Source organism: Electrona antarctica, assembly GCF_951216825.1.
Source record: "Electrona antarctica genome assembly, chromosome: 5".
NCBI classification, from domain to species: domain Eukaryota; kingdom Metazoa; phylum Chordata; class Actinopteri; order Myctophiformes; family Myctophidae; genus Electrona; species Electrona antarctica.
Window position 1 is genome coordinate 15,548,052 of NC_136810.1, and position 24,699 is coordinate 15,572,750.

Genomic DNA, 24,699 nt, shown 5'->3' on the forward strand with positions numbered 1-24,699 from the left:
AATACACATCAATGGGACAAAGATAAAAAGGTGTAGGCATGTACGCACATACGTACTGTAACACGTACCACCACCCAATGGATAAATATAGACCAACTCATTTGCATCGTCGCACCTGCACCAATTTACAATCCAGGCAATTAGCAGATGCTCTTAAATTAACCCATTTTGGGCGGGAACCCCTTTTGGTGTTAGCATTATGTTATGCTTTAGCTATTGAAAAATAGCAGATCTACAAGCTCATAGTGTGCCACCGAGTGGCGCGCTACGAGCTTGTAGGTCTGCTATTTTTGAAAAATCGAAGAACGACTGGCATAGAAACATAGCTTTTTCAGAAAACTGTCAGGATGTAGAAGACATTTTTAGAATCTGATCTCAGGTTAAAATGGGTTAAATTAAGAGCATCTTAATCCAGAGTGATTAACAGTAAACAAAGAATACAAATGTCAAAACTAGTGGAAACAGCAGACCTATTTTGGCTATTCCCACTATTAAGCCTAAGTATAGTTATTAAACATGTAAGTTATTTGGCATATTATCTGCCCTGTGCAACTTTAGTGAAGCCTAAAAGCCAAACAGAAATGTGATTTTTATTCCAATGTTCAACGTCAGAAACGAGAGAAATTGAGTGACAATTTATGTGACCCAGTCCTAGCTGTACCTGTGTAACAAACACACGCACGCTGAGGAAGAATGATATGAGATTGTTATTTTTGTTTATATCATCATCCTTGTGCCAATACGATAGGTTGCATCATGTTCTAAGAGCCTAGATGTCTCTAGATAGGACTGACAGCTATTGTTTTTGGTACAGCTTGTCTTGCTTTTGGTACAGCTTGTCCTTGGGACACTAGAGCAGGGGTCTTCAACAGGGGGTCCTCAAGAGTTACTACTACTGCCAAATCTTTATGTGGGAAAGGAACATTTTGTCTTTTCTTTTTGTAAACATTAACAGTTTAAGGGCCCCAGACGGAGATCACCGTCAAGTTCAAGTTCATGGTCAGTTGCCCAGGACGGAGATTGATAAATGGGACGGAGATTAATGATATCAAAACCGGTCGCATCGCTCCACAGCCTAGGAGTGCTTGTTGCCCAATCCTCGGTGTTGCACAACAGTGACACGTCATCGAAAATGTTCCCTGCCTGTTTAGCGGACGAAAACGAAAATCTTAAAACGTTCATAACTCGCGATCTAAATCATCCCGTCTAATTATGAAAAAAGATCCTGTGTTAGACGGCGCTCCGCGGTCCAGTCGCTAGTCGCGATAGATTTTTTCTTACCTCCCGTTGTTGTCGATCGACTCTAGAGTGGTGTGGCTATTGTTAGCTGCTACACAGACATTCACAACAACTTCCGGTCCCCCGGTAAAAGTGGTCCGGGCGCTATAAATGATGGGCACATTTTATTAATGGATTAAATAGGTCCGGGCCCTCAAGGTGTTAACCACTTGAACCCTAGCATCCCCTATTCTGGTACGCAGGCAGGCACGCACACATCATACAAAAAATCTGATAGGAAGGGCAGGGCACACACCTCTTTAAGAATGACCAGTCAAGCAGAAACAATGTGTAAACAACAGCTTGGGAAACTACTACTAGTTTAGAGAGATGCACCAAGAGACAATAGATATTGATTAGAAGGCGATTATGATGGACCAGCCCTACTTCAAGGCAAAATATAAAGCCCTAGTGACAGATGACAACCCTTTCAAGTTCAAAACCCAAGAAAGAAGCAGTGGAAAAATATTTCTTTGCATTTTTTACTTCTTTTAGGCAATAATAACACCAATCAATTTTGTTTTTAATAACATACCCACCAGTTATTAACAGTTCTACTGCGTAACCCACGTTCCCCGCTATTTAATCCAATATTCTACGCTGCCGATATTGTTTTATTACCTTTAGAGCATACGCTGAAGTATTTACAGCTTTCAACCACGAAATTCTGGCGAAAAATGGTCCGTTGGTTTGTTATGATCAGAAGCACCAGCGGCCATGACAATGCGAAACGAAACCACAGTGCACAGCATGTTGTAGTCTAAACAAACAGCCCGTCCACTTGCAAGAAACTGAACTTTCACTATAAAGTGACAAACAACCCGTTTGGTAGAGCATGTTTTCTGAAAATTATTTAACCATTATTTTGTATTTTATTATATCAAGTTACATAATCATGTTCAGTAATATCTCTGAGATGATAATGTGCCAAAGAAATCATCTCACCTTTGAAACTGTGGCAAAACATAGCCTAGATGTCAGGATATCTTTGGCATAACACACCTCAACCGAATGGCAGAAATAGCTAAATCAGATCGAGTTCTTTTTCAGCATTGTTTTCAATGAGAAATAAGGGACAAAAAATGTGTTCTACCAATTGGTCGACTGTTTGGATAAGATGAAACAACAGCTTGGGAAACTAGTTTGGAGAGAGGCACCAAGAGACAATAGATATTGATTAGAAGGCGATTATGATGGACCAGCCCTACTTCCAAGGCAAAATATAAAGCCATAGTAACAGATGACCACCCCGTTGCCTCTGAGAATTGCAACCAACATCTTGCAACCTGACATTAATGGAGTGACAGTCAGTAGCAGCCAGTGCCAACTCTATCACTAAGGGGAGAGACTCGCTCTTCCGAAGGAGTCAGTTATGTGTTGATGCAATAGACGGCAACAGATGATAAATTAGATTTCATGCAATCTTTCTGCAGAACTTACTTTCTTTTCTTCTTCTTTTGTAAATAACGTGACACCAACGGAGACCACGATGGAGAACAGGGTCGGTGTGTATGTAGGGATGGAGAACAATAATCGTCCCAAATTCACTTCCATTCTATGGGAGTGAAGGGGTTAAAGGATCACTTGACCCAATTTCGACCTACAGAATCTTGAATCTTCATATAATTGGTCCTCACTAATGCTCATGATATGGCACCATTTTTGTCTACTCACTGTGTCTCAGAGGAGGGCTGTGGACAGTTCAGAAATCCCCCTACCAATGACGTCTCCTGGAAAGTTAGCATGCTATAATAGAAGCCATTATTATTGAATTAATACAAATTATAATACAATTTTATGAAATATTGTTTGAAAGGACCAGCTGAACTGTCCACAGCCCTCCTCTACGACAGACGAAATTATAGAGCAATTATATGAAGATGGGTTGAAAATGGATGAAGTCGTCCTATAATTTTCCGCTGCTAATTGACAGCGTTGACGTGTATGTATGGACATGTCATGTTCAATATGTGGATGACATTGATGAACTTAGACCAGGCGTCAACCAGTATTGAAAGAGTAATGCCATGTTTACTTTGTGTATGTGTGCTCTACAGATAAAACCTGCCTTGCATTGATTTGTTTGAGACAGTGCACACAACCAGGTGGGCGGAAACCACTTATCTCCATAATTTAACTTTTTGTGGGTTTTTTTTACATTAACGCCCTATTTGATCTTACTTGGCTACAGACTTACTACAGACTCACACAAAAGCATCACAAGTGGTGTCTGGCTGCTATTTTATTATTTGAATCCTGAAAAGTAACAGTTTTAGACATATGAGGTTTCCACCCCGCACTATATGACTGAATATCAAATGTGAAAGGAGACGGAGGAGCCGGAGGAGACGGAGGAGCCGGAGGAGCCGGAGGAGATGGAGGAGCCGGAGGAGCTGGAGGAGCTGGAGTCCATGGATTCAAACAACATGTCAGGCTAGCAGCCTGCCTACGTACTAGGGCCGACCCCCCAAGAAAATCAAATATTCAAAGCTTTGTTCGATGGCACTGGATTCAAACATTAAGAACACACACACACACACACACGCACACGCGCGCACGAGTTGTCTCTGTTGCGCACCGAAAACGGCAATGTCAAACTGTGGTGATTCTGTCATGATTGTAACTTCCCAGTTAGATCAGTGTTTAAATGATGAAGTTGGCAACTGGCACGATAATTAGTCACTCGCTTCTCTGTCACAAGCTCGCGGCCGTGGTTAGACGTTCTATTGTAAATAGCAGACTTAACAAGCTCACTAAGTGGCTCGGTAATGAAGTTTCAAAGATGTATGCTATGCACAGCGCAAACAGCACATGTTAACTGAGCCATGTATGATAATGTAATAGATGAACAACACACATTTGTGCGACCACGCGACACACTATCATATATGAAGGACTGACTATCGTAAATGATACAGACTACAGAGACACCTCGCCAACAATATCGCTGAGAGCTTGGAGCACAATTCTTAACAGCAGGAAATGTCCGACTCACTCATGCAGTTGATTTGATTGACATCCGAACATGTTGACATGTCAATCTTTCCTAAAACAAAACTGTAGAGTCTCTACTTGTTGGCCGACGGCCGTGCACCCCCTGGATGCCAGTGATGTAAATTGGTTTTCAATGTAATGAGTCCCGTTAGGAGTCATATTTTTTGCCATTTTTACAAATTGCAGCATTTAACTCCCATTTTTTATGGTTATAATGTGGTTATGTTCATGTAGAAAACAGAAGAACAAATGATTATTATAACTAAAGCTAGCAAAATGAACTACCACAATTTCGCAATTTTCTTTTGACGTGGATTATTGACATGCTGAATACAGTAGTGCATCCCGTGGATGCAGAGGTCATTCTTTTATTGCGTCCCTTAACTATAAACTGCGTTTTGGGATGCAAAATACACCCTATTTTATTCTCTGGATGCGCTGCCTGTATGTGTGACGGGAGCAGGGACGGATTATCCCCCACGAGGGCCCCTGGGTCGGTAATATTTGCAGGGCCCCCATAGCGCGCGTGCGCACAACACTTTCGTGTTTTTCCGTGTTTTTATCATCTTTTTAACCTAAATTTAACAAAATCAACAGCCAATGGAGGGTCCCATGAGCCCTTTTCAGGGCGTCAAACCTAGTACCTCACGGTCCAATTTCCCCGAAGGGCCCCTGAGAGCCAAGGGCCCCTGGGCCACGGCCCCGCTGGCCCAATGGCTAATTTGTCCCTGGACGGGAGGGGGGTGCGTGGTCAGGGAGGTGGAATATCACTGCACTCAGTGAGAGAGAGGAGGCAGACGAGGCAGCCAATTAGGAGTAGGGATTCAGTATGACTAGCACTAACCAGCCGCTAAAGCAGCTGGTAAAAAAAATTATCGAAGGTCATCCCTTCGTACAGACACAAATAAACATGTGGGCCACTCAGAAGATGTAGTGATTGATTGGGGCCACCGCGTATTGATTTCAAAGCCAGTATGTGTCGTTTACACAATACACATTATCATCGCTGTCGGGTGCAAACCTTGTATGTCCAAAACTGTTACTTTTCAGGAAAATGTTAAGAAATTCTACCAAAAAAAAAAGAACCTGTGTTCTAATGCAGTGGTTCTCAAACTTTTTCAAGTCAAGGACCCTCATTATGTATGCATTTGGCCACAGACCACCATCTGAAAAATATCAGATTTAGAAGGTTGCAGATCTGATAATAATTAAACCACATAGTCCCCCATAACTCTCAGGCCCCTTTTCCACCAGGGTTGAACCGGTTCGGTTATCTTTTCCCATCTACAATTGAACCATTTCAGATTGTTTCAGCTGAAAATGACTTGGTTCAGAACCCTAAAAGTCGCTTCTGAATAGTTTTTCTTGCCATTTTCTTTTTCTTTCTCGGGAAGCATAGTGTGTCACTATTCTACAGGTTGGAAGATGGAAAAGAAAGGAATAGGAAACTGTAACTGCTATTGATGATTGAATTGCCCCTGTGAAATGGACACTTTGAACCGTCATATTCAATACATTGCTGGCCAGGCCCATTATAATCATGCCCAAAATAGGGACACAGTGACAAGTGTATAAGTGCTTATTAAACTCAAACATGGGGGCTATTGGAAATTAACACATCACTATTTGATAATTGCCATTGTCTTCATTTAAATCGGCGATTCTCAACATGTGGGTAAGGGCCCACTGGTGTAGCCTGGCTAATAAGCCAGACTCAAATCACACTGTCGTGTGGTATTTGAGTCTGGAGATGCTGTGTATGGATCTTGTTTCCCGGGGGGCGGGTTCAAACATTTTCTCTTTGACGCAATTGGTCAGAGCTACTGTCAGTCAAAGGTCTCAAGCATTGAACGTCACTGTACCAAAGCCCGCCCATATTGCATTCCGTGTCCCGATTGGCCACACCAGTTCTCTGGTGTAGGAAATGGGCGTACAATTGAGCCTCTCCAGTCCGTAATCCGCCGGCAGGCAATTTTTTTTTTTGCCAACGGCTGATTCGGTCTGGCTTATTAGCCAGGCTACCTGGCTAATAAGATATATACTTGAGAAAAGCATGATATATACATTTTTTTTTAAAAACATTGCATTGTGATCCCAATAAAGTATACCACGTTAGGTCCATAGATTCAAGCCAGAACACAATCGATTGGACTGATTGATCGCTAAAATACGCATGCTCTGAAAATGGGCGTGGCCCGGGCCAGAACACTTGAGATTTCCAAGTGGGCCCTGCCTGATCCAGAAGAGATTGACGGCCACCGATTTAGATTTCCCTCTCTACTCTCTACTCTCTTCTGCTCTTTCCACATCCGTCCGGCTGTGGCTCAGGAGGTAGAGCAGGTCGTCCAATGATCCCTGGGTCGGCGGTTCGAATCCCGGCTCCTCCTGTCCACATGTCGAAGTGTCCTTGGGCAAGACACTGAACCCTACATTGCCTCCAATGAGTCGGTCGGTGTGAGCTTTGCCACCATTGGTGTGTGAATGTGGGAAGTGAGGACGCTGGCGTCGACTGTTCGCCGCTTCACCTCCCAATGTATGAATGAATGAACCATTGTAAAGCGCTTTGAGCACTTGGAAAAGCGCTATAAAAAAAAAAAAAAATGCAATTCATTATAGTTCTGTCCATCTGCCTGTCCTTTCCAGTGTAAATAATTCCAAACTATTTCTCACAAAACGTCTGTTCTATGTCAAGACCTGCTTCATTACCCTACCAAAGATTATTTGAGCATTTTGTACGTCTCTAAATGCTATGACGAATTGAACATGGCGGACCCTATTGTAAACCAGTGTAATGCTTTATGGTCGTCCACAGTTAACAGTTTTATATTGAGTTGTGCTTGAAATGTACTGTAATTCTCCAATCTGTTAATACATTCTTCAATCAAATCTGTGACGAAAATGTCACACGCACACACACAGCTGTCTAATCTCTGACACCTGCTGTCACACTGGCTGAGATGAAGCGTGAGAGACGTTTAGACAGAGAGGTCGATGCCAACCCCTCCACTCCCTGCGGAGCTCCAGCAGCTCTGCACGTCTTAGTGACTCATCAGTGGAGACTTAAAGGGACAAAGACGACCATCACTCAGTCAATCATTTACCTGGAGGTGAAAACAAACAAACACAACAACTGCCTGTGGCTCCCCAACTGCAGCACTGGCAGTCCATTACCCCGACCCTTGAACACCTGAACACGTGAACTTATAAATTCTGAAAATTGCCATCGAAATTAATAGCGGGGGGGGGGGGGGGGGGGGGCTGTCGCTCCGGTTCGGTCTCTATCCTTTTATCACTATGGAAAAAACATTGAAGAACCACTGCTCTAAGGCCTGACGGTAATGAGCCAGTTGATCTAATACTGCAGTCTCTCGATCCACAGCCAACATTGCCAGACACGAATATGAGCCAGACTAAATCTAATCTTAAACCCATGCAGAGACCCAGTTAATCTGCTAATTCAATTCACACACACATTGCACAGAGTTCACACACAGGCAACCAGGGAATTATTGTCAATGGCAATTTGTTGAATGGCAGAGATGTGTAAACAGCGTCATCTTACGTTGAGCTACAAAACAGGCTTCAATGTTCCTTCAAATTTGTGACCACTGACCAGTAATGGGACTTTACCTTAGCCCTGCCACAATTATTAAATAATTATGTGATGACAATTATTTAACATAATCGCAATTAATTTGCATAATTGTCTGAATTGTCTCCATTTTTCTGTAGAAAATGTGTCGTGCATTTTATTATGTTTTCCAAAATAGCAGAATCCCTTCAACAAGGTCTGCAGTAGAATAGTGTGTGTGTGTGTGTGTGTGTGTGTGTGTGTGTGTGTGTGTGTGTGTGTGTGTGTGTGTGTGTGTGTGTGTGTGTGTGTGTGTGTCATTGACAGTGTGCATGCTTCCAAAGCCTGAAACCCTATTGACACCAACATTGGTGTCAATAAGGGAAGTAGAGTGTTCTTGTCGGGCTTCATGCGCTGGGTGAGCTGCTTTCATTGAAATTAATAGGGGAGGAGGGCCAGGGCATCCGTCCTCTAGTTTGTATACTCTATATGGTCATTTCAGAGTGCTGTTATCAGGAGATATGGCCACTCATTAGAATGCGTCTCAGCCTAACACAATGTGACGGTGGTATAATTAAGCAATAACTCACCACAGCCCATGATATAGTTTCATCATATAATGCCTAAAGGGACCCAGAGGCCTGATGCTCAATACCCCTTATGTGTGATTTTACAATAATACCATGGGCTGGAGTGAGCGATTGCTTTAATAAAACTGACGCCACATATGGCAACATGAAACATGAAAATGAAACATGAAAGTCCATGACACAGTTGTTGCATGCAGAAGTAAAGAAGAGGCAGTCTCCTCTTTGCACAGCTCTGCCTACAGTACTGTATGTGACAAACGTTCCAACGTGACTTTCGTCGTGTGACGCGTTCATTACTCGTCTGTCTCCAAGCATAAATTGGCAATATTAACAATGTGGTGAAATGATTTATACATTTGTCCCGTGGTCATAATAAGGACATGTCTAATCAAACGAAAATGTACTGCGTGATGACATTATACACTTATAAATAAATCTTGATTTCATTCACCACAGTTTGATTAATACTGTAGCTCACATTCCTCCAAACACACCTGAATTTAATTACAGAGCTTTTCAGTCAAGATGACATCCAGACAGTGTTATTCACTTTAAACTTAATCAGCACACTGAAAAATGTATCTGAAAACATTATCGGTAAGACCGTCTCGCTCTTCCTTGTGCAGCATGATTGGCAGGGTACAAACACTAGAACATACTTGATAGTCGAGTCTTTGTTTCCCTCTCTACCAAGTCTCCTTGCCAAAAATAGCCAATCTACAAGCTCATAAAACGTTGCATTACGACAAGTATTTATTGGCAAACGTTCCGCCCAAAAATAGGTACGCTGGGGTTCAAGTGGTTATACAAAAGTGGCATGTAAAGAGTTTTAAGCATAATTATTTTGATTATCACGATAATATCGTAAAACACAATTATTTTGGTCACAATAATTCACGTTTCAAATTCAGACTGAAACTTCAAAATAAAATGAACAAAAAAAGCCATTTCACCACAACTTTAAATTACAAAGACATGCTGACCTTTTTGGGATCCAAATGACTGAAATCAGCCCATGAGAACATTAATCAATGTGCATACAATAGCTTTTCGGGCTAATCAAAAACTTCATTTCAGCCTGATTAGGTTCAGAAGTGACTCAGAGGAATGGTTAATCTGTCAATGGCAAATTAATGTGGGTCAGTTTGTTCTGATGAATTGAAAATGGGGGACCCTTTTGTAAACAAGCGTAATGCTTTATGGTGTATAGTGTAGTCCACAGTTAACAATTCTTGTATTGAGTTGTGCTTGAAATGTACTGTAATTCTGCAAACTGTTAATAAATACTTCAATCAATTTATCAATTGTAAAATTAGCGTACCTATTCACTACAAATCACACCAATAAGACAAACCATTAAGCCAATATATACTGTAGATAAATGGTACATTTATATAGCGCTTTTATCCAAAGCCCTTTACATAGGCATGCAAGACACTAACCTGCACATCGGGATCAATTAGGGGTTCAGAGTCTTGCTCAAGGACTCTTTGACACTAACTCTGGGGGAGTCCGGGATCGAACTGGGAACATGTTTGTTTTTGTTTTTTTGCTGTGAAACATGCTTTTACTTTCATAGAAGTCATGTTGGCTTCTATAGAATCCAAATGACTGAAATCGTGACGAGTGAGCACTCTAATCACTGTGTGGTTCACCACAAGGCTGAGTTTGCACGCATCATGTGCTTGCCCAGGTGCTTTCCTTGCTCTTGCGCAAGGCTGTTTATCACGGAAGTGTTTTAAAAAATTAAATGTGGTCGTACGAATGTGAGGATACAGACTGGATACAGGACACATACAGTTGGGTGCCACCGATATTGTCCCTTATCATTTGACCCATTTAGGCCTGACCTCAAAATTTTAAAAAATCCTTCTAAATCCTCCAGTTTTCTGAAATAAATATTTTCACGATTTTTCAAAAATAGCAGACCTACAAGCTCGTAGCGCGCCACTCGGTGGCGCGCTATGAGCTTGTAGATCTGCTATTTTTCAATAGCTAAATTATAACATAATGTTTAAAACACCAAAAGGGGTTCCCGCCCAAAATGGGTTAACTGTCCTTTTGCGCAGATCACGCAAACCTCAGCAAAAAGAAAAGGACAATATCGATGGCCTCCAACTGTACCATGTTAAGAGTTCATGAAAAGATGTTAATCTCTGACTATTTTCTTCAATGTATCAAGTATTTCTCTTTGTTTTGGGATTCTTAACCGTAAAGGACACAGCTTCAAGTGACAAGTACTGTAGTGTAAATTAATGAAAGTCATTTTGTGGATGACGTTTTCTTTTGTTTTAATCCATGGCTCTTCAACAAGGGGTCTGTAACTCCCCTAGGGGGTTCTCTGAGTTAATACAGTCAAATATTTTGTGTGAGAAAACGCCTTTCTTTTATTTTCCAAAAATAAATGTCTGTAAATACACATTCAGATTAATCCAACATACAATATCAAATTTAAAACAACAAACAATGTATACAACACTGCTGATAGTGAAAACAAATCTATGAAGCCATCAAAGCTGAAACACCACTTGAAGAAAACCTTCCACTTAAAAAGAACCCCTGTGGAATAGTACCAAGCTACAGTTGGAGGCCATCGATATTGTCCTTTTCGTTTTGCTGAGGTTTGCGTGATCTGCGCAAAACCCCTTTTGGTGTTTTAAACATTATGTTATAATTTAGCTATTTAAAAATAGCAGATCTACAAGCTCATAGCGCGCCACCGAGTGGCGCGCTACGAGCTTGTACGTCTGCTATTTTGGAAGGATTTAGAAGGATTTTTTTAAATTTTGAGGTCAGGCCTAATGATAAGGGACAATATCGGTGGCACCCAACTGTAGGGTGACCATACTGTATATTCAGCCCCTCAAACTGGGACCCTTAAATCAATGCGCACATGTGTCGTGCATGATAAACATCAATGCAATCACTAAAAACAAATATTTTAATTGTGGCAAAAACCGGGACAATTCTTTTGTGAATGTTATGACATTGTACTTTAGAAAGATGTGTCGGGTCTCTGGACACAAAGCTTAAAATCGCTCGAGTCTGATCAATCCAGTCTCAAATCTCTCACAAACTCGGAATCCCCTGGACCGACAGGAAACATCTGGGTGGGGAAGTGAATGGCCGACACGTATCCATTCCCCAACACCGCTAAAGAGCCCGTTGAGCAAGGCACTGAACCCCCAAGCTGCTCATGGTGGCCAACAGAAAGCATGACGGCAGGTGTGTTTAAGTGTGTGTGTGTGTGGGTGTGTGTGTGTGTGTGTATGCGTGCGTGCGTGTGTGAGAGAGAGTGAGAATGTGTGCGCGTGCGCAACTGCGCACATAGGCAGGGCGTACGTGTAGCTGAAAAAGAGCACTCGTGCTCAGCATACCTACACTGGGGAAAGAAAGAAAGAAAGAAAGAAAGAAAGAAAGACTACACCACAGCGTAGGAACGGGAGGCTACTTACGCAGGAAGTGCTTTTCTAGTAAGGCAATTTCTAGGTGGCCTTTGACTTCGTTCAGACGGTCTGCCTCTGTTCTCTGGAAGTCCTGGAGGACCGCCGCCATCTCCAGCGACCCTGCACCAGCCTGGAGGAATCACACACATTCATCAATACACATTAATACACCAGCACACATGAGCACATACATAAGTAATGAGGTCGAGCCGGGAGGCTGCCATTTACTTGATACAAATCACTGATTTCACAGGGCGCTCGGGTGGTGTAAGTGGTAAAGGCTCTACTCCTCACTGGCAGGTGCACCAGTAGGATACAACAGTGGTGACAACACACAAACGTGTGTGGCGAGGAATACATTGGTGTTACTACAAATTGGGGGGAAAAAAGTGGTAAAAACTAAAACCCTAAAACCATTTATTAAATCGATTAACTGTTGCACTATTACACAAGCAAATATACAAGTAATGAGGTCAAACCAGAAGGTTCCCATGTACTTTAAAATCACACCCGTGTGAAGTAAGTGGTGCAACTCTGTGTGGGCGTCCCCGGGGGTTCCCCGGAACATCCAGACCCCCAGGAACGCACATAAGTGTGTGTGTGTGTGTGTGTGTGTGTGTGTGTGTGTGTGTGTGTGTGTGTGTGTGTGTGTGTGTGTGTGTGTGTGTGATTAGGCTGCGCAACAGTGACACTTGGTTGTGAAAACCAACCAAACGCTATTTTCGTGCTCAGACCCAGCCAGCCAGGGACAGACCCAGCCAGGCAGCCAGTAGACTGGAACTCACCTATGCTTTTTATGGCATAGGCAGCTCTCGGCAGGATCCGCCGGGAGAAACTAGTCACGGCTGCGTGACATGAGACTAATTAATTAGAGCGACAGAGAGAGAGGAGTGTGTGTGTGTGTGTGTGTGTGTGTGTGTGTGTGTACGTGTGTGCGTCAATTTAACAAAGGTGCAGACGATCAGAAATCAGCAGAGAGTGAGCGACGTTTGCTCTACTTTATGCCGAATGGAAGTGGCCTCGGCCCCAGACTTTCTTTTTCTCCCTAGAAATAAAAACATCTGGGTTTCCGAGGCTAGGCAGAGACACACAAAGCTCTTTAATGAAGTGGTTGCACCACTTAAAAAAATCACTGATCTCATCCATTGATATCCAAATTCTTACCCATTACTGCAACATTGGATTTTCATATTCTCTGTGAGAGTGACCAGCACAAGGATCTACGTGTGTGCACTTAATCCTCTTTAGGCTCCTAAGGTCTAACGAGGCATGGCCTCATACTGTAGTATTACAAATATATTATGTAAAGGTTCAGCTTTAACCTCTTAAACCTTCTGGACTTACCTAGACCTTGCTAGTTTCTAATGATAACGACATCACAGACTCTGTGGCAGGCCTATTTGTATGGCGTAAATCAATAGGGTGTAACAATACATTTTAACAGCGATACGATATGTATCACGATACATGGTTGACGATACGATACACAGACGATATTGGTTCATTATGGCGATATGATACGATTCAATGATTTGAAATCGATACAGTAACTATTTAGCAAATACATTAAATATGTGTGAAACTTGTGGATAGTGCAGGTTTTTTAAGGGAAAAATATATTATAATGGATGAAAATAAGTAAACAGTGATTCTCTGTCAATTTCTTTTTTTTTTCTTCTTAAAATTGCTACAATGCACAAGTACCTAGCACTGATCAAATTGATTATTTACATTGCAAAACAATTCGATACCGATATTTGTTGTTACATATCGATATACTTTTTTTTTTTTTTATTAAAATCGATATTTCGATAGTTACTATATCGTTACACCCCTAATTAATATGTGCATCAAAACCTGTGCGGAGCAAGTCCAGCATTTGTGCTCTTTATGAGAGTATGGGAGCGGAAACTTTCTTTTGAAAGTTCAGCTCTTTTAAGTTTAAAAGAGGCAGGAGACAAGAGTGCTGCTGCCAGAATGGAGAGAGGCACTGAGGCACAATGACCAGCATGGAGAGAGAATGGAGAGAGGCTCTGAGGCACAATGACCAGCCAAGATGTTCCAATGACAAAATAACACAAGCGGTCAAGTACAGGGAAAGTGCTAGGAAAATATCCCAGAGCTCATTTAGACTTTCATCATCACTTATGACAGCGATGATGCATGTTCAAGGAGGCCGTGAATGGATGTGACAAAGTATGAATTAAGCTCAAAGCTTGAATTACGTAAGCTCAAAACCGTTCCGTAATATTGCCGGGGTCAAAACAGTTACTTTTCAGGAAATGGGAAACTACCGGGGTTCCAATGGAACCAATATGTAGTGAGAATTACTATATATGCACAGTACTTTCTTTTCTTCTTCCATCCAAAACTAGCACAACATAGCTGTTTTAAAAGCTCATACAACGCATCACAATATTACTGTGAATATACTCCACTAATCTTATACTGTCACTGTTACGGTCATGTCGATGTAGTATGATCAAGTACCAAAAAAAAACTATTGAGATATGAAAAATATGGAGATATGAGGTTTCTGCCTGATAGCAACAATATGCTCCATGCTGTTACACAGAAACTATGACTTTATGCACACTGTGAGGTCTTGTACTTGGACATTTGATTTTACATTTCTTATGATTATTGTATCAATCAACTGTGTAACTGCAAATTGTGGAAGCTTGTACAGAAAATAATTTCAACCACTCTTATCACTCTTATCTTATCAACCTGTTGTGAATGTGACGTCAGCTCAACTTGAAGTTGGAGTTCTTCTTAATCATACTTCTGTGACACGTTCTGGTGAGGTTTGTAGATCTGCTATTTCTGTGTTGTGTTGTGCACCGAAATAGTTATGTGTTGGGTGTCGTGCATATATATGCTAAGTACAGTATAAGTCAGGCTTTATTTACTTGCCACCACATAAGCCCTGGTGTTGTGTGTTGCGGTGTCATGTGGCTCACATGACCTAAAGTTATGTCATCGCTGTTCAATTCTATACTGTCAACCAAAACCCCAGTAATGTTTAACCCAATGGTTCTCTTCTCAGGGACCCCTATAGAAGATTTTCCCTTAAAATAAAATAAAATAATAATTGAAAACAAGTTCACGAGGCGTCACATCACTTGTTGTGAGCTTGCAGATCAGCTATTTCCAAATTGCTGATGTATATAGGGGTTAAAGTGGTTAAACGTATTTTGATGCAATATTAAATAATGTTGTAAGGCTGAGGAAAATAAATTGTTTGTCTCCGGTTGCCGACCGACTCTATTAAATATGCGCGACCCATTTGATTTTATTGGCATTTGGTGAAAAAAAAAAAAAAAAAAAGAAAGTCAAAATCCGACCGAGTCACTCAGACCAAAAAGGTCTTTATATATGGATATATATGCAGCCCAACAAAACGTAGCCTACACCTGCCCAAAGCCAAAGTTTTTCAAGTTGTTTAACGACGTACTTGACTTATAGGCTACTACGAGAGAGGTCAGCTTCTCCGTCCCGGAGAGCACGACGGGTGGATTGACAGTTGACGTTACTGTGTACTGGTTTGTCTTGCGCTGATTTGAATGAAAACACCGGCGTGCAATTATACTTTATATACGGATCCCGACAACAGTGTTCCCATTCCCCACACGTGGATAAAGAAGAGGGCAAAGTAGGAGCTGTTTTAAGTGCATTGAGTGTTGCGCCTTAATATTCCAAGAGACAAGACTTTTTTTTTTCTCTCTCACCCTCTACTGCAGCACGCAGTCTGTAGGGAACCCATCTCTCTCTCTCTGTCTGTCCACATGTATGTCTGCCTGGCTGGGTCGGGTCTCTTGGAAATTCGGAATGTCACAGATTTATTTTGGATTTCGGAACAATTTTTTGGGACCCATGAAGAGCTCTACTGTGTAGTGTGTGTGAGCTAGCTAGCTAACAGAGCAGACCTACAACGCAACGCGTTGTGAGCTTGTAGGTCTGCTATTTAGCTAGCCCTGGTCCAGTGCTTACAGCGAGTCTCTCTCTACTCGCTGTAAGCACTGGACCAGGGCTACTGTTTAGCTACTGTATGTTTTTTGTCTTTTAACACTTTGATTGCTACAAGGTCTCGGCAGGCCTATTTGGATGTTGCTACCGTTTAACATTGCACAAAGGCCTTGTTCGGGGGCCCACAGCAAAATGTTCTCTTATAGCGAGAATCACACGCATACATCAAAAGAAAGCTGAACTTGTCCACTTCAATTTAAAAAATACATTTTGATTTTACCATGTTCCATTCTGGAGATATTGACCTTTTTGCAACACCTGCATTTGCCTGGAAGTGGTTATCTTGAACAGCGAGCAGAGTTATGGATGGTTTAAAGTCAGAGACATTGACAGGCAGATATAAAATTGAACCCAATAAATATCCTATACATCCTATACACCGAATGAAAGCCCTGAATGTGTACTTTTACGAGGAAAACAGTATACATTGATCCCATCTACAGTTAGACAGTAATTGGTTATTGAATGCAGCTTGTGCCCACCAGATAACTTCAGAGAAGACATGGACGTGAACTCCTCAATATTCACAAAATAAGGCCTGCCCTATAGCGACATATAAATACTATATACCGTATGAAACAGAAGACTCTCTGCTTTCATAAGAAAAAAACTTCTACTGTAGTAATAAAAATCACACCCCTGTGAAGTGAGCGGTGCAACTGTTCTCTACAGTTGCACCGTGCAACTGTAGAGAACAGTTGCACCGCTCACTTCACAGGGGTGTGATTTTTATTATTACAGTAGAAGTTTACAGACCAAACTGTAAATAAAAGGTTTACATGACTTTCTGCCTCAGTCCGTATATAGCGAGCTGTATTGAATAAGCAGAGAACAGAATATGGGACAGAGTTGCACCACTCACTTCACATGGGCAGTGATGTAAATAGGTTTTCAATGTAATGAGTCCCGGGATGCAGGGGTGGTCTTTTAGATGAGTCCCAGGGACATTTGATGAGTCCCACTTCAGCGACGTTTAAGAGTCATATTTTGCCATTTTTACAAATTGCAGCCTTTAACTCCCATTTCATCTTATATGGTTATAATGTGGTTATATTCATGTAGAAAACGAAGAAGAAATTATTATTATAACTAAAGCTAGCAAAATAAATTATAATAAAAAAAAACCTCTACATTCATACTACATACATATTTCATATGATTTTGGCTATATGAAATCTATAATAATTCTGCCAGTTTTAACTGTTAATAAATATTTATGTTGTTTTCATGACACATTACACAATACATACAAAATAAAAATGAATGCTACAAAACTAACCTGGAGATTAAGTAGAAGCAGTCATGGAGGAGGTAGGCTGTGCACAGCAGCACACATCATCATTAGCAGATGATGATGTTAGATTTAGAAAATAGGGTTGCTAATATTTTTTGTTGCCCTGCAGTTGGCTTTGGCACTTCTTTTTTTGGGGGGTGGGTGGGGGCATGTTAATGTGTGGTGGCACCGGTCCACAACGCACAACATACAACAGTGTCGGCGTTTGTTACAGTACACAATGTGTGTTTCCCATTCAATCGGGTCTACTCTGTTTGTCATGCTCAAAAATGTTCGCCTGTCTTTCTGTCGGAGGCAGCGCCGTGTAGATGAGAGAGTTGCGACAACCGCGTTCACTGTTTATTCACGGAGCTTCATGAGTCACTGAACGGTATGTTGTCGTCACTCTCTCTATCTAAACGGCTCTGGTCTCCAGGCTGCGCTCCGCTCAGCGCTCGACTCTGAGCAAGATGGCGGCGCCCGTCAGACTGTGTTGTTGTTAACTTACAAACTAGTGGTTCTACAACGAGTCCTACGTGGATTTTATCGTTTATAACGTAGGATGAGGTCGCATGCGGCCATGCAAAATGATCGTGTCCGTAGATTATTTGTTTTACCGCATTTTTTTTCCGCGATTTGTATTTCTCACGTGGATTATTATTACTGTACACTGAGTACAGTAGTGCATCCCGTGGACGCACGCATGTTTTTGAAGTGCGGCCCAAAACTATAAAGTGCGTTTTGGGACGCAAAACGCACCCTATTTACATCACTGCATGGGTGTGATTTTTATTATTACTACAGTAGAAGTTTTTTTCTTATGAAAGCAGAGAGTCTTCTGTTTCATACGGTATATAGTATTTATATGTCGCTATAGGCCTTATTTTGTGAATATTGAGTTCGGGTCCATGTCTTCTCTGCAGTTATATCTGGTGGGCGCAATGTGCATCCACCCAGTAACCAATTTATGACAAACTGTACATGGGATCAATGTTTACTCTTTTCCTTGTAAAAGTACACATTCAGGGCTTTCATTCGGTGTATAGGATGTATAGCATATTTATTGTGTTTATTGTTATATCTGCCTGTCAATGTCTGACTATAAACCTTCATAACTCTGCTTTCTTTAGATGATGATGAACTGCTTTCATTGTTTTGATCGCAGTAACATTGGGGGGGGGGGGTCATGGGCACATTGGGCAGCAAAAGTCTTGATCGTACGGCTATAAAAAGTCCCATTCCACCGTTCGGTTCAGAACTATAGTATAACGGTGAGACGCGTTGTCATCATGAGCTGATTTTGTTTTTCAAGCTAGTATAGGGGAACATGCATGGGCATGCACGGTTTAGGACGCGGAAAAGTTCGTTATACATTACACCCGGGTCGATTACGTCCCCGACGCGTTCATTGCGGTCTTATCACTACAATTATAATGAATAAAAAAGCGTTACAATCACACGTCCGAGCGATCTCCGATTATGACGGCTCTGCATGGCGATACGTGATACGATACGTAAATAAAATAAATTCCTTGCGACCCATCCTTCGGCGAAAAAATAAAATAAAAAAATATAATAAAATAAATTCCCTACCGACTCAGCCCAAAAATGACAGCCAATCGGAGACAAACAATTTATTTTGCCTGGCCTAATCAATCACCCTCCTCAAAAGGGGTCCCCTAGGGGGGTCCACTCCCGGACCCCACTTTGAAGAACAGACTGGTTTCGACCCATAGTAACCTCACGCGAGGCAGGAAGAGGAAGAAGGCAGATCACACGTTCACATTCAGTCACAAGCTTTTTTTACTTCCTAATCAGCAAAATCTTCGGGTGGTGTAAGTGGTAAAGGCTCTACTCCTCACTGGCAGGTGCGCCAGTAGGATACAACAGTGACAACACACAAACGTGTGTGGCGAGGAATACATTGGTGTTACTACAAATTGGGAGAAAAAAGTGGTAAAAACTAAAACCCTAAAACCCTAAAACCATTTATTAAATCGATTAACTGTTGCACTACTACACAAGCAAAATATACAAGTAATGAGGTCGAACCAGAAGGTTCCCATGTACTTTAAAATCACACCCGTGTGAAGTAAGTGGTGCAACTCTGTGTGGGCGTCCCCGGGGGTTCCCCGGAACATCCAGACCCCCAGGAACGCACATAAGTGTGTGTGTGTGTGTGTGTGTGTGTGTGTGTGTGTGTGTGTGCGCACACGCGTGCGTGTGTTTGTGATTAGGCTGCGCAACAGTGACACTTGGTTGTGAAAACCAACCAAACGCTATTTTCGTGCTCAGACCCAGCCAGCCAGGGACAATTATTTTACAGAAAATAATTTCAACCACTCTTATCTTATCAACCTGTTGTGAATGTGATGTTAGCTCAACTTGAAGTTGGAGTTCCTGGTTGGCTCAACCAACGAATCATACTTCTGTGACACGTTCTGGTGAGGTTTATAGATTTGCTATTTCTGTGTTGTGTTGTGCACCGGAAATACTTGGGTGTTGGGTGTCGTGCATATATATGCTAAGTACAGTATATGTCAGGCTTTATTTACTTGCCACCACATAAGCCCTGGTGTTGTGTGTTGCGGTGTCGTGTGGCTCACATGACCTAAAATTATGTCATCGCTGTTCAATTCTATACTGAACTTTACAATAACCGGCCAACCAAAACCCCAGTATTGTTTAAAACCAGGCTGATGTATATAGGGGTTAAAGTGGTTAAACTTATTTTGATGCAATATTAAATAATGTTGTAATCAATCACCCCCCTCAAAGGGGTCCCCTAGGGGGGTCCACTCCCGGACCCCACTTTGAAGAACCGACTGGTTTCGACCCATAGTAACCTCACGCGAGGCAGGAAGAGGAAGAAGGCAGATCACACGTTCACATTCAGTCAAACTTTTTTTACTTCCTAATCAGCAAAATCTTCTAAGTCCATCGATGAACCCAAGTTCCTGAACCTCATTTGGGCCCTGATTGGGAGGTGCTAGAGTTTCAGTGTTATTCTTGGTCGACTACAACAGTTCTCAACCTGTGGGTCGGGACACCCAGGAGGGGTCCCCATATGATAATGGTGTGTGTGTGTTTGTGTGGGGGTGGGTCCCAGTTGACAGAGAAATGACAATTTAGGACTTTTAAGACCTTTTTAATACCTCAAAAGACTATTACTGCTTCAAAAGTAATTAACGAGGTACGCTATAAAAACTGGTCAAACATTGGCAAAACTTGTCGAATAATATAAGAAACTATATATTACTAACTAAATAGCCAATCTATAAGCTCACACAATGCCTCGCAGTGAGCTTGTAGATCTGCTATTTTCACAATATTTATCTGTGGAGCACAGTCAAACAAAGTTCCTCAACTACTACATTCCAAGTGCTTATCAGGGTGGGGGAGTCAAACATGTTCAGATATGATTCTTTTGGGGGGTCACGGCCTAAGAAAGGTTGATAACCACTAGGACTAAAACTATGATGAAAAATGTCGACTACCAAAACATTTGACCAGTATCCAGTAGAACTAAGTCAAGTCATTTTATGCTTGGTTGCGCTCGGGTGTGTGGTGCTCCGAAAGTAGCCTATTTTTGGAACACAGCTAAGTATAAATCAGGTCTTGTGATGCCATCACGGCACCAGCAAAAAAAGTAAACTGTAGAAAACCTGTGAGAAGACTATGACAAAAATGACAAAAACAAATTCAAAATTTAAAAAAAGTCCAAGTTCTGGAAACCCACAACTCAGGACTCAGAACATTATGCTTGTACAGACACAGTAGACTGAATTGTGGAAACTACAGAGACTATTTTAAGAAGCAAGACCATCAAAGTTGTAGTGCTTGTGTGCAACTCAATGTGCACATTGAATTGCGTTTTTTGTTTTGTTGCAATGTGCTATAAACTGCCTTGCCTTGTGAGTTAAAATGGTGAGGTTTTGAAGGGTTCTATGTTCCCTGCTTAGCACATACTTTAGGGTTGGTTAGGGTTAGTGAGTGTAAGTGGGGAATGTATACAGTAGAACCCAGCCAGGGCATCTCCAAGAAACTATTGGACTACAGCGAACCCCATCCATCAGATGCAAAAGTAGGTCATTTTGAAAGCATAATTAGGGTTGCCAAGTGCCAACTACCTGAAATCCGTCTCTGTCAGGTGGAAACCTCATGTCCAAAACTATTACGTTTCGAGCTTGCAGATTTTCATGATTTGGTGTGACTGTAGTAGGATAAAGTAGGGCCGTTAATTTACGAAAAAAGTTAAATAAAATGGAGATAACGTTTCTGCCCGACAGCAGCAAATTCAAATAAGGGACACCCAGCCAGGGTCCCTTTATTTCCAAGAAGAATTATACATGCACAACTGCAATACAGGGTTAACCACATTAATGCCAGGAACGTGGAATTCCGTTTATTTCTCCATCCCCCGCCTGTGCCAGAACGTAAAAATCCGTCTTTCGTTAATGTCATTTAATCCCGTAATTAAAAATATTAATTTGTATTATTGTTTTTACTCACATGTTAGACAGCCTCCACACGGATCTGACGCACATGGACGCACGCACACTTATTACTCCTTTTGTGGCTTTCGCCTTTATTTTATATTTTTTATGAAGGGATAGACAGTAGGCTGACAGGAAATGGGGAGTGAGATAGGGGGGGGAGGAGTCTGTCTGGCAGCCAAATCTTGCGATACCCCCGGAACAGAAACGATACCTGCTGCGGTTTAAATCCTCAAATAAAATGATGTACTGTGCATTATGTGCACATCGAAAAGCAAGTTATAGGAAACAAACTGTGATATGTCTTCTATTATATTCCTGAACCGATTATATGACACAGGTCTCAATGATTCATAATGTTTGTTATGAGCTGGTCAAGCTTGCTCCATTCACTGCTTTGTATTCATGTAACTTCCGGTGCGAGATTTGGCTCCCATGAAAGTGTCATGGCGCAGCACAGTCACGTGACCATGACACTTCCTTCTCTAAGCTTCCTTGGTTGCCCCAAGGATAGTCTAAGAAGGATGAGACGCGAAGACCGTACGGGCGACGCCATGTTGCTTTGGAAGGAAAGAAACCGAAACAGTTGAGACCAAGGAAGCTGAACGCGGAAGTGTTGGCTGCATATAGCCCATTGCGCATGTTTCTTTCCTTCCAAAGCAACATGGCGTCGCCCGTACGGTCTTCGCGTCTCATCCTTCTTAGACTATCCTTGGGTTGCCCTGGGATCTCTTCTTCTACTGTGGTATTTCACGCATTTGACTGGCACTGGCCTCACGATCCCCGCCTATGGGCCGGGAGGGAAAGTGTATTAATATATGCATCTGTTAATGTCTCTTCAGACTCCACCGTAGCCCGTAGGACTTGCTGTAGCACTTGCCCAGTTGCCCTAGCCTCGACAAAATTAATGCAAAGACTGAAATATGTCATTTAGCATGTTATGTAGACCACATAATGTAAATGCCACGTCATTATTGATCTGGCATTCTATAGTGTTCCAATGTACGGATATTCTATGATGATTACTCCCGGTTTCTTTCTTGGGTTAAGAAACCAAAAGAATTGTGCTTGACGTACACATACATAAACTGTAACAAATTAACAACAAACAAATCTAAAATGCTGGAACGTGGCCAGACAGCAACGGCCTCTTTGAGTCTGTTCCAGAACAGATGGGAGATCAAAGCGGGGACCCAGGTTAATTCCACAGCACAGAGGAAAGTGACTTCCAAGTCATCCAACTAATGATGGACAGTAGCTACTGCAGTCTATAAAAATGGGACATTTCCCCATTCATCATCTGCAATAATTAGCCCTATAAATAACATTATGTCCATTAATTACATGCACCACGTGTGGTAATAATTAGTTTCACTGTACTGTGGACTGAATCATATAAATTACAGAGGCTATTTTAAGATGCAAAGACCATCAAAGCTTATGACATGTACTGTAGTATAGTGGTGTGTTTTGTGAGTGAAACTGAGGAGGAGTGAAACTGAGGATAAATATATAATACTAGAATTTCGCACACAAGATGAAATATGGAGACACAAGTGTTCTGCTCGACAGCTATGAATAGTAGAGTCCAGAACTAAATTGTAGACACATAGAATTTTGCGGGCCTTCGACCCGCTCATCCTAGCGCCATGCGATGCGTCGCAAATGGGAAGAAGGCAATAGCGGGAGGGCGATGCATTGTTTTTGTTTTTGTTTGACTTGGAAAAGCAAACATGGCAACCCATGATGTTTTCATTTATGCATTTGCTTGGAAAGCGCAAAGTTGGCAAGCTGGCTGAGTGGCCCCGTTTGGTTTTGTGTATTTGCGTATGAAAGAGAGCATGGCAAGGCGCAGGAACAGTGTGCTGTGCTGTGCTGCACTGTGCTGTGCTGTACTGTAAGTCTTTGTACTGTACTGTAGTCACTGCTGTACTGTACTACTGTGCTGTAGTCAATTGTACTGTACTGTACTGTTATCCTCTGTACTGTACTCCTTTGTATTGCACTGTACTGTAATGTTCTCTGTACTGTACTGTGCTGTGCTGTACCCCTTTGTACTGTACTGTACTGTTATTGTACTGTACTGTACTGCTCTATTATTGTTGTTATTAGTGCTGCTCTCTTATTATGTACTGTAGTGTAGAGTACTGTGCTGTAGTCCTTGGTATTGCACTGTGCTGTAAGGTTCTCCTCTGTACTGTACTGTACTGTACTGGACTGTACTGTACTGTACTTGTACTCCTTTGTATTGCAATGTACTGTAATGTTCTCCTCTGTACTGTACTGTACTGTGCTGTACTCCTTTGTACCGTACTCCTTTGTATTGCACTGTAATGTTCTCCTCTGTACTGTGCTGTACTGTACTCCTTTGTACTGTACTGTACTGTACCCCGTAAGTAACTCTTGATCTAAATCATAACGTCCAATTCTAAGCAAAGATTATGTGTTAGACGGCCCATCGCGGTCCCGTCGTTAGTCGCGTTAGAATTTATCATAACTCCCGTTGTTGTCGATCGCATCGGGAGTGTTTTGGCTACATCTAGCTGCTTCAGCTACATCCGGGATAGTGCCTGGTCCGTCGCTAAATGTGCTCCGCTGCTATAAATCGCTGGGCGCTCTGATTTAATGGATTAAATAACCCCGGGCGTTCGGGGTGTTAACGGCGTTAATTAATTTAGTTAATTAATTGCGTTGAAATATTTAACGCATTGTGACGGCCCGAAATGGTCCCCGAGCCGTCTGTTCCTAACACCTGTCCCTTACCCCTGTCATCCGCCTGTTTTAAATGCCCTGTTGATTTCGCCTGGTGTGTGAGTGTGGAGACAGACAGACAGAGCGAGAGAGCAGAGAGGAACGTCCAGGGCATAATAAATCTGTGAAGTGCACAGTCATGATTGAACAACACCAGAGATAGATTGTGTATTGTAGTTGGGTTGCCAAGTGGTTTGATTCTGTTTCGTTACTTTGTCTGCCTAGCAAAGCGGCTGGGGGTACCACCATCATGATTCATCACACACACACA

General features: G+C 42.0%; 1 protein-coding gene across 1 annotated transcript in view; it reads right to left on the bottom strand.

Moving 5' to 3' along the window:
• The window catches only part of LOC306923809 (GRAM domain-containing protein 4-like), a 128,971-nt gene that overhangs the window by 77,132 nt on the left and 27,140 nt on the right, over positions 1-24,699 (bottom strand). Inside the window, exon 3 of the mRNA XM_079502123.1 lies at positions 11,889-12,009. Within this exon, the coding sequence (XP_079358249.1) occupies positions 11,889-12,009 (121 nt within the window). The remainder of the gene's footprint in view (positions 1-11,888; positions 12,010-24,699) is intronic.